The 11,337-nt window shown below is 55.9% G+C and overlaps 1 protein-coding gene across 1 annotated transcript; it reads right to left on the bottom strand.

Moving 5' to 3' along the window:
- Positions 1-3,670: 3,670 nt before the first annotated feature.
- On the bottom strand, positions 3,671-8,110 carry R3HDM4 (R3H domain containing 4). Its single transcript, XM_008595045.1, has 7 exons — positions 7,837-8,110; positions 7,295-7,419; positions 6,704-6,827; positions 6,305-6,399; positions 5,908-5,993; positions 5,768-5,823; positions 3,671-4,713 (listed from the first exon to the last, which is right to left on the bottom strand). Exons 1-7 carry the CDS (start codon positions 8,108-8,110, stop codon positions 4,610-4,612), a joined length of 864 nt encoding a protein of 287 aa, XP_008593267.1. The 3' UTR covers positions 3,671-4,609.
- Between the last annotated feature and the right edge of the window lie 3,227 nt (positions 8,111-11,337).

The following is an 11,337-nucleotide window of genomic DNA, read 5'->3' as shown; positions in this document are numbered from 1 at the left end:
CCCGCAGACTTCTGGGACGGCGGCGGCCCCGGCTCCGCCCCGCCTTCGGGCTTATTTGCATAGGAATATTTCCATTTAAACTCCCAGCAGCCACTGTGGCTATACGTTTATTATTTAGAACAATGAACACTTTATCAGATCTAGTTATTAAACACATTGGCTACGCTATGTGTTTCACTAATATACGGAATAGCTGAATTATTAGCTCGGTTTTTTAAAGAAAGTCACCCTTAGTGTAAAGAAATTTATTATTGGAACTTTAAATAGATCGTGGGTCACGCTATGGTTTGTGCTCGCTTCGGCAGCACATATACTAAAATTGGAACGATACAGAGAAGATTAGCATGGCCCCTGCGCAAGGATGACACGCAAATTCGTGAAGCGTTCCATATTTTGCTTTGCTTTCCTAATGTTCACAGTTGGGGAAACTGAGGCTCCCTTAAGCGAAGCGACTTAGTGGACGACCCTTCTGGCTTCGAATCCCATCCTCAACGCCTTCTGCAAGAACTGGTTCTGTTCACTCCATGCTTTGCCTTCCTTTTCTCATGCTCACCGATGGGGAAACTGAGGCTGCCCTAAGTGAGGTGACGTTCCTAACTGCGGCTTCTTCCGGCTTCGAACCCCACCCCCAATTCTTCCTCCAAAAACTGGATCTGTTCATGCCAGACCCTCCCCAGTTTGGGCAATGCAGGGAGATTTCCTGGGGTTGCAGCAAGGGCGCACCCAGAGGCGCTGCACCGTCTGGGCAGGGGCGCGGGGGCCACCCGGGAGCCGGGCTGGGAAGCGGGCTGCGAGGAAACCCGGCGCGGTCGGGGGCTCCGCTGCCCCAGAGACCCCCAGCCCGCGCCCCGGGGTCCAGCCCTGCCCGCTGCAGCGCAGGCGGGAGCCTCTGAGCTTGTTGCTGCAGGAGCCCCTGGTCCTCAGAGCTGGGCATGTGCACTTAGCACCTGTCTTTAAAATTTTTTAAACGTGTGTTATAACTGGATGGATGGATGGATGGATGGATTAGACAGACAGATAGCTGGATAGGTTGGACAGACAGACAGATAGATTAGACAGACAGACAGATACATAGAAAATGGAATAGAGCGCACCCAGCTCCCAGATCTTGGATTCTACCACAGTGCCCCAATAACGGGACGGGTTTCTTGGGGAAATGGCTGGTCGTGGGATGGAGTTAGGAACATACGAGACGCGCCTGGAGCAATCCTGTAGCTCCAGAAAGTAAGAAAGTGCTCAACAAATTTAAAAGTCCCACAATGATGGGGCTACTTTAAAGAGACATAGGAGCTAGCTGGGAGAGCTACCAATGGCCAAAGCTGGAAGATTTGAGCAAGAAAATAAATATTGAATTATAACCCAAAGTAGGAAGGAAGTGTCCATGAGTCCAAACTGATAGGAAGGATGGAATAAATCAAGTGGGAGAAGAGACCGACCTCCCCTGCGGAATACTCAGTAACTTATGCAGACGCTCCACGCTCCACACTCCTGCAGGCTGCGCTGAGGACTTCCTCCCCAAGACGACAGTACTGGAAAGGGGGAAAGGTCACTTTACAGTGGGCAAGTCTGCCAGATGCACAGCCAGGTGATCGAGGTAACAGCAGCAGTGTCAGGGGGACAGTAGCCTTGATACACGCGATAAAGAGGGTCCTTCACCTCCTGGGCTTCCTCCTGCAAATCCATCACCCCGTCCAGAAAAGCATCAGACAAACCCCAACTGAAGGACGTTCTGCAATAAATCCTGACCAGTCCTCTGCAAAACTGCCCAGGCCACCCAAAGCGAGGGAAGTCTGAGAAACTTGCAGCCAGAGGAGCCTAAGGAAGTGACTATTTAATGTGGTGTCCCAAAGGGGATCCTGGAACCGAAAAAGTACATTAGGGGGAAACTGAGGAAACCTACACAGAGCACGGACTTCAGTTCACAGTAATGTATCAATACCGGTTCATTGATTGTGACAAATGTACCATGCTAACAGAAGATGTTAACAGAGGAAACTGGGGGTGGGGTATGCAGGAACTGTGCATTATCATCGCAACAATTCTGTAAATATAAAAGTATTCTAGGCCAGCCCGTGGCTCACTCGGGAGAGTGCGGTGCTGATAACACCAAGGCCACGGGTTCAGATCCTATATAGGGATGGCCGGTTTGCTCACTGGCTGAGCGTGGTGCTGACAACACCAAGTCAAGGGTTAAGATCCCCTTACCGGTCATCTTTAAAAAATAAATAAATAAAAAATAAAAGTATTCTAAGGGCCGCCCATGGCTCACTTGGGAGAGCGTGGTGCTGACAACACAAAGTCAAGGGTTAAGATGCCCTTACCGGTCATCTTTAAAAAAAAAAAAAAAGAAAGTATTCTAAATTAAGTTTATTTAAAAACAATGGTTCAGGGCCGGCCCGGTGGTGCACTGGAGAGTGCGCCGCTTGGGAGTGCTGCTACGCTCCTGCTGAGGGTTCGGATCCCATGTGGAGACCGGTTCCCGCTCACTGGTTGAGCGTGGTGCGGGCGCAACACCGAGGGTCAATGGTCAGTAAAAAAGACAAAAAAGGAAAAAAAATAAAAATAAAAAACAATGGTTCAAATATCAGATGGTTGTTCTGGATCAGGGTTCAGTTCCCCAAAGAAGGGTCATGCTGTGATCATGCAGAAAGTTCCTGTTCCCCCTGATGGCAGTGGGGGTTGAGTACTGGAGCTGACTGGGTCCGAAACTCTCTCAAAGGCCCCAGAAAAATAGACATTGGCATATCACGAGACCTTGGCATATCCCAGACATTGGCATATCCCAGACGATTCCTGCCACTTCCCAGGAGGCCTTGGAATTTCCAAAACATTGAGGGAAAATGTAAAACTATCACGAATGGAAACAAGACACATAAACCAGCCATAAAGTGAAGCTAAACATGTCTCTGTAAATAATGGCACTTGCCCCCAGCCAGGGCTTTGTCTGCATGATGGTCTCATTTACTCTCCTGCTGATCCTATTTTTCCCATGGGGAAACTGAGGCACAGAGAGGTTTAAGTGATGTTTATGGGCTAAATCAGGTCCCTCCCAAAAGCTACGTTGAAGTCCTAACCTGCACTACCTCAGAATGTGACCCTACTTGGAAACAGGGTCTTTTCAGAGGTAATCAAGGTAAGATGAGTTGATTTGCATGGGCCCTAATCCACTATGACTGGTGTCTTTATAAAAAGGGGATATTTGGACACAGAGACATGCGTGTAGAAAGGCACGATGACGTGAAGACAGAGACACAGAAGAGCCAAGTGAGGACACAGACTGGAGGGACGCGGCCACAAGCCAAGGGATGCCTGGAGCCCCCAGAAGCCACAAGAGGCAGGAAGGACCCTTCCCTGGAGCCTCCACAGAGAACGCGGTCCTGCCACACCTGGGTTCAGGACTTCAGGCCCCCAGAATTGTGACAGGATACATTTCCGGTGTTTTGAGTCACCCAGTTTGCAGTGCTGTGTCATGGAGGCCCCGGGACACTCACACCAATGACTCACCCAAGGTCACGCAGCTGTAGTTTGGCCCCGAGCACCTGAGAGTTGTATCTCCAGGAACACGTGCCACACCCAGGGTGTGTGCTCACCACGAAGCCCAGTCCTCCGCCGAGGCCTGTGGCCCTCAGTGACCAGGACCTGGCCCCAAGAAAAACCCACACAGCCCAAGGCCAGAGCACCAAAAATTTATTAAACCCTCAACTTTCCCCAAAGCACAACTAGCCACACACAGCAGGGGGTGGGGGTGTCCCCCCCAGGTCTGCTCCTGTGTCCCAGGCCAGGGTGATCAGCATGAGGACACCCTGAACCATCAGGCCAGAGCCAGGCGGGGGGGACAGGGCGGGACATGTGGAGGAAGGTGGATAGGAGAAGGGCAGAGGCTTCTGGCTGGAAGTCCTGGACCCCCAGTACAAGGGGAGGGGAGAAAAGTAGCGCGGGAGAATGCGTGCAGCAGGTGGCCCCGAGAGCTGCCAAAGGCGGGGGACGGGGGTGGACACACAGAACAGAACAGATAAAACCAGCCCTTAAGATGCAGCTTCTGTCCTGGGTCGCGGGGCACACACATGCACACACGCGCACACGCACACACAACACACAACACAAGACACTCCTGGGGCGAGGGGCAGGGTCCCAGGGACTCCCCAACCAAGATAAAAACTGGGGTGGGGAGGAGCCAGGGCTGGGACAAAGCCCGAGGATGTACCAGCTGGGGGTGAGGTTTTGGTTTTTTCTCCAAAAGGGAAATTTAAAAATCTACAACAAATCATGGCAAATTCATTAAAAGTGATAAAAACCCAGCCTCTCCCTCCTGCTTGAGCTTCAGACTGGGCCAAAAAGGTAAACAAAGAAGAAAACGTGACGTGCCCAGGTCTCCCCACCCAAATACAAGTCCCAGCACAGGGAGCTACGGGGGACAGGATGGTCTGGGCAGCTGCAGCCGCCAGCATTTGCCCTCGAGAGCTGGGCGAGGAGGGGGCATGGGTGGGAGAGACCACCCCTAGGGCAAGAGTTGGTTTCCAAGGGCAAACTCTAAAAACATGAAAGATACTTTAGACAAAGGTATCAGAGGTTGGCACCGGGTGAGGGGCAGGGGGGCAGCGCCCCGCCCTCAGCTGTGCTGCTCCAGGTAGGCGGACAGGAGCAGCCCCGGGGGCAGGAAGTCCAGGTGCCGGTTGCTGACTTTCATCTGCCGCCTGCCCTCCAGGTCGGCACCTGCGGGAGGGGACGCATAGGCAAGAATTAAAGGAATCCCAGAGCCCTGGCACCTAGCGACGCCCCTTGCTTCTGCCCTGCTGGAGTCAGGCCTGGCTGGCACTTTGAGTCTGGCCGATTCTAAGCCCCCAGGTCCCTGGGCTCTGCTCCCAGGAACAACTAATGTCCCTGCGTGCTTTCACGCTGTGGCCCGCTGCCTCAGTCTTTGCTGGTACCTGTCCCATTGTACACCAGGGGACACTGAGGCACACAGGGCGCAGTGGATGCTCACACACCTGCCCGCCTGCGTGTTCAGCCTCCTCCCCCGTCTCCCCAGCTCTGCTCTGCAGAGGTGACTTTAAGGCATCAAGGCCCTGGGTGACCCAGACCCCATCAGCCTCCACTCCCCCGGTCTCCCCCTCACTCCAAAAGTGGAAGGTGCCATTGGCAACCCAAGCTCAGTCCCCCTCCCCCTACTCTCCATCCTGCTGGGGCCTTTCCTCCTCCTCCGTGTCCACAGCTTGACCCCCACAGAAAAGCCTCCCCCCCAAACCAAGCTCCTCCTCTGAGTCAGTGGGAAGAAAGGCAGACGTGGGGGGCCGCATCTCCAGCAGAGGGAACAGGGGAGGACCCAGCGGAGTTGCCATGGGAACCGTCTCCTTGGCAGCCCCAGGCAGGAGGCAGAACCAGATGGGACACTGGGGCCAGCAAGGGCCTGTGGGGATGCTCTCTGGGGGACCTGAGACCACTCCCTTATTGCAAAATGAGGACACAGGTCCTTCCAGGCCCGGCTTCATCACCCCCACCCCTGAAGATGTGGACCTAGGGGTTTCCGTGTCCGGCTGTGTCTGCAGTGTCACCCAGGGTGGGGCCGGGCACATCATCAGGGAGCTTCTGATGAATTAAACGCAGAGTCCCACTCCCACCGTTGCTCATGCTGTGCCCAGCCCCGGATCACCTTTCCCGCCTCCCCCAGCAGTCTCCCACCGACGAGCCAGACCTCATGGACTCTGCTTCCCAAGGTTGCATTGGCCACCTCGGGGGTCTTGGGTGTTGGGGGCCACCAGGTACTTACTGGCCGAGATGAGGTCCATGTATTGGCAGACAGCGTGAAGCAGAAGCCTCTCGAAGCTGCGGAGGGATGGGCGGTGAGACGCCATGCACAGGAGCCAGCCATAGTGGTGGGCGTCTTGCCACCCATGCCCACCTGCTCACCTGTTGTCCAGCATGGCCGTGTACACGGCCTGGGGGGACACGGAGAAGAACCTCAGCAGCCGCTCCTCCCAGGTCTCCAGTGTTCCCTGTGGGAGAAACGGGCCCAGCAGTCAGGCGACCGTGGGACCCTCACAGCACAGTCCAGGGACCCCACATCTGGAGCAGCCTCCAGAGCCCAAAGCCCCAGATTCAAATGTCACCTCTGTCATGTCAGCACATGAGGCTACTGAACTGTCTCCAAAGATACCAGGCACTCGGACACCAGACCTTCTGCCCAGCCAACTCCTATGCACCCTGCAGTGCCAACCTTCATCGCCCCCGCCCCTCCTACTCTCAAGGAAAGCTCTGCCATCAAAAAAGGCCGAGCAGGTGAGAAGAGACGAGGCCAGGCACTCACCATGGGGATGCGGCTGCGCTTGAGGACGGCCCGCAGACGCCGGCTGATGCGCAGAAAGCACTCGCGGGGCGTGTAGGGCGTGTAGGCCGGGTCCTCTGCAAGAGCGGGGCGTGGGGGGCCGTGGTGCAGGTGGCCCGGCCCCGCCCACAGGTGCCCAGGCCCCGCCCACAGAGACTCCACCCCATGCCCAGGCCCCGCCCATAGCACATTGGCCCCACCCACCAGGCCCCACCCACACAGACTCCTCCCCCTGCGTCCTGGCCGAGCCCGCTGTCCCCAGCCGAGCTCAACCCGGGCTCCAGGCCCCGCCCACCCGCGCCCTGGCCCCACCCGCCATGCCCCGCCCACACCCAGGCTCCGCCCACCCGCGCCCTGGCCCCGTCCCCAGCCCGGGCGCACCTCTCCGCCGGTCTTCCCCGCGGCCGGGCCCTCTCCTCCGTGCCTTGCTCTTGCCTTCCTCCTCCAGGTAGCGGAGCACCCGCTCCTGCTCCTCCCCAGAGCGGTTCATAAAGTCGTTCCAGACCTGGAAGAGGGGCAAGGCAGGGTCTCTGGGCCTCAGTTTCCCCATTTGGCAGGTGGACACAGAAGGCCACCAATCCATGGAAGTATTCCTTGAACCTCTGCCCACTGGGCCGGCTGAGAATGTACAAGCACGGGGCACCTAAGGTGTACAGGGCACTGCCGGGTGCCGGGGAAAGCCGGGGACCACGAAGACCCAGTTGTCTTGAGTGTGGGATCAGTACAGATCAAATACTCCCTCAATCCAGTCACTGATTCCAAAGGCGCTGGAGGGTTCCGGGGCTGGGTTGGGGGTTCTGGACTGGTCTGGGGAGCCCTAGGGACATTCAACAACAGACCAGAAGGGGGAAGGTGCTCCTGGCAGAGGGACCAGCATAGGCCCTGGCCTGGCAGGCGCCCCAAGTGTGTCAGGCTGGAGAACCCGCCGAGGCTGCTGTGGCCAGACTGGAGGAAGGGGGTGCGGGGCCTCACCTCCACGTAGGTGGCGTTGTTGCAAGCCTCTGCAAAGATGCCTGGCACAGCGGGGGGTGCCAAGTCCCCATCCTCCAGACCTGGTGGGCCCCCGTTTGTCTCCAGCAGGGTCAGGAGGTACTGGGCTAGATGGAAACAGATGGTCTCTGGGCTGGGGTTAGCATTCAGGCCCCCCGAGGAGCATGGGGACCCAAGAACCATCCTTCCCTCTTCACGGTCTCCCCACCTTTATGCTGCAACTGTCTTTCACAGAAGGCACAGGGACCCTCCAGCCTCCAGAACTCCGCCCACCTCTCCCTGACTTGTTGAACTCCTACACATCCTTTAAAGCCCCAGCTCCAATGCCCAGAGTTCCCTCTGCCAAGCCCAGATCCAATAGGTCTAGGGGGCATCTGTGTCCGGGTCTGTTGCCTGATCCCCTGGCCCAGAGCTGAGACTGCTCTGGGTCCCCACCATTAGCCGGCTCATGGGAAGAGTACCAGATAATGCCAACATGCACACCATTCTCATCCGAGACCTAGAAGTCCCCAGTCCCCGCTCACTGTTCTCCAGGCGCTGGAGGCTCTTCCGCCCCTTGGCCTTGGGCACGAGGTCTGAGTTCCGCACAGCCTGGTTGATGAAGTGCTGTTTCCGCCTGGAAGCCGAGAGCCTCTTCACCTGGGAGCTGGCTAGAGTGGGCAGGCAGCCCGGGAGAGGCCTGTGGGTCAAGGTGGGGGTGGGCAGACGGTCCTCAGGGCCAAGGCAGGCCAGGACCCCCAGGTAGAACCCTACCCTAGCCATTGCCTCCTCGGCTTCCCCCAGCAATGGGGGGCTCATCCCTTCCATGCACAAAGTCCTGGGCCCTTAAAATCTCATTTTGCTTCATTTTCACATCACCCAGGAGGCAGGCACAATTGCAATGACAGATTAGTAAACTGAGGCCCAGAGTCGGGAAGATACCTTCCCAAAGCCACACAGTGGCGGGTGGCCAAGAAAAGCTGCCACCCCCACCCCCACCGAGCCTACCAGATTTTATTTTATTTATTTATTTATTTATTTAAAAAAGATGACCGGTAAGGGGATCTTAACCCTTGACTTGGTGTTGTCAGCACCATGCTCACCCAGTGAGCTAACCGGCCATCCCTATGTGGGATCCGAACCCTTGGCCTTGGTGTTATCAGCACCGCACTCTCCCAAGTGAGCCACAGGGCCGGCCCCCGAAAATTTCGAAATTTTGATTGGCATTTGAATCTCCCACCATTAACTTTGTCATAAACATCACCAGTAGGTGGCAGCAGTTTCCTGTTATAAAAATACAGTAAGTAGCTAAGACAAAGAGTAGTGGTTTTTTTTTTTAAAGATGACCGGTAAGGGGATCTTAACCCTTGACTTGGTGTTGTCAGCACCACGCTCAGCCAGTGAGCGAACCGGCCATCCCTATGTGGGATCCGAACCCGGGGCCTTGGTGTCATCAGCACCGCACTCTCCCAAGTGAGCCACGGGCCGGCCCGAGCCTACCAGATTTTAGCTGCAAGTCAGAGAAGCCCACAGCCTCCAGGACTTGAGCGCCAGCCTGCTCTGGAAGTTGGAGAATGAAGGAATTTGATTTTACCTAGCAGCCCCCACCCTCAGCAGCACATAAACCAGGAAACAGCCCCCAGAAGCTCAAGGTGATGCTCAAGCCCACGTGCCTGATGCCCCCAAGTCCCCTGCCCCAGTGTGCTCCAGGGGCCAGGATTAGGGAGGGGGCTGGAGGGGCCCCCTTGGCACTAATCTTCCCTCTTCCGAGCAAATGGCATTAATTGTCAAGACGGATTAGCCGGCATGGCCAGGCCTCCCGCTGGGGACCCAAGGGCCAAGCCACTTGGCAGCAGGGGACAGGCAGGTACAGCAGGCAGAGAAGCCATCCAGGAAACAGGTGGGGGGGCCCTCTTAGATGGAAAGTTTTGGCCAGGAGAAACCACATGGTCCACTTGGTCAGCCCCTGACAGCCCCCAGACCATAGGCTGCAGAGGAGTGTCCCCACCGGGCTCAGAAACCCTCACACCATGGGACCAACAATGGATTCTGGGGTCTGGATTTACCAGGATTCCTCCTGGACACATTTGCTAACCAGCCCCCACCCCCACACTCTGCTCCATCCACACAGAGGGGCCTCCTGCTGCTCCCTGCTCCTTCCTGCATGTCATTTACAGTCCCCCCTCCAGACCTTTGCGCCCACGGTGACCCCAGACTCCACATGGCTCGCTGGCTCTCCTCCTCTGGCTTTGGCCCAAACCCCCTTGGTGAGACCCTCTCTAGTTAATACCTCACTTTTTCCCCCATCCTCACTCCCTGCTGGGTTTAGTTGCCCGCTGTACCCCTGGCACTCACAGCCAAGCCTATCACACAGTAGGTACTCAAAAACACTGCCAAACCATTTCTCAAAAAAAAAAAAAAAAATCCCATGATTCCAAGGCTAAGCCCAGCATCCAAAATTCCACCCAAATTTTCCTAAGCATCCAGAGTTCCAAGACACAGATTAAAAACAGATGCATATCGCCCCCTGCCCACTCCCTCAAAAACTAAAAAAAAAGCCATTGAAACTCCAGGACAGTCGAGGCAAGATGCATCAAAGGGGTTAGGGCGAGATCAGTGCTCACCACGGTCTGCACATATGTAAAGAGTGCTTGGCCCCTAAATTTGTGCACTTTACAGAATGGCTGTCACATCTGGATCAAAAAGTCAACAGGGGACGGCCGGTTAGCTCCTGCGGTTGGTTACAGCATAGTGCTGATAAGCTGATAACACCAAGGTCCAGGGTTCAATCCCTGTACTGGCCAGCCGCCAAAAAAAAAAAGCCAGAAAAGTAAGCAGGCTGGCAAGATCTGGTGCCGCCTGCAGTTGGCATGGGGCAGGCAGGTAAACAGCACAGCCTCCATAAGCTGATAACACCAAGGTCCAGGGTTCAATCCCTGTACTGGCCAGCCGCCAAAAAAAAAATGCCAGAAAAGTAAGCAGGCTGGCAAGATCTGGTGCCGCCTGCAGTTGGCATGGGGCAGGCAGGTAAACAGCACAGCCTCCATGGATGGCACTTTAGGCAAAAAATCTATGAAAACTTATCTGATGGATAAGCCCACATGTACACAAGTTCCAATCCATAGGAGACACGTGGGCAGAGGCACGGGTCCGACTTCAACCCTGGACAGGCACTTGCCGGCCAAGGCATGCAGGGAACTCAGAGATGCATCCTCAGGGGACTGTAGTGAGGAGTGTGGCCCTGGAACCTCAGCCCTGAGTTTGAGTTCTGTCTACAATGCTCACTCTCTGCAAAGCGGGGATAAGAACAGTCCCTGCATGTGGGTCTGGGAGATGGCACTCAGGGCCAACGGGGCGCGGGGCCAGGACAGCTGCCACCTGCTTGGTTTCTTCCTGTGACAGGGAGTTCACTCCCTGGACCATGCCGTTCTTATCATAGCAATGTCCCTGGGGTAAGCGTTTCCTCTGTGGTGGGCTCACTCACATCACCTGTATCATTACCCAGGAGGCAAGCACTCTTATTCTGATGCCCATTATACAGATTTGTAAACCAAGGCACAAACATTCTGTCCCAAGATCCCACTGTTGTAAAAAGAACAGTTGGGACAAGACCTGGCAGACCATGTCCTCAGCACACAGCATGGCATCTGCTGTGCACTCAATGAACGCTCGCAGTTATGTTAAGCCAGCGTCTCCAAGGCTGTCCCACCAAGGCCCAAGCACCCCCCACCTAAACCCCAGATTCACTACACAGTCTACCCAGGGCTCCAAGCATCTACGTCTCCACCCCAGCAGCTGGATAGAGCTGATAACAGAGGCCGCATCCCAGGGGACATCAGAGCAGGGCGTGACTCCATGACACAGCTCAAACATGGCAGCATCCCCGTGTCACAGATGAGGGATCTGAGCCATGAAAGCAGGGCTTCCCCATCACCACGCATGTGAGGTGGAGCAGGATGTGAACCCAGCCTGACCTTGAATCACCGAGTCCCATCAGACCACAGCCCATCAGGCCCGAATGGCCCGCTCCCAGCTCCAATGCTGCC

The sequence above is a fragment of the Galeopterus variegatus genome, unplaced genomic scaffold (genome assembly GCF_000696425.1).
Source record: "Galeopterus variegatus unplaced genomic scaffold, G_variegatus-3.0.2 Scaffold12225, whole genome shotgun sequence".
NCBI lineage: Eukaryota > Metazoa > Chordata > Mammalia > Dermoptera > Cynocephalidae > Galeopterus > Galeopterus variegatus.
The sequence above is the reverse complement of the archived record's forward strand: the minus strand, read 5'-3'. Positions and strand labels throughout refer to the sequence as shown.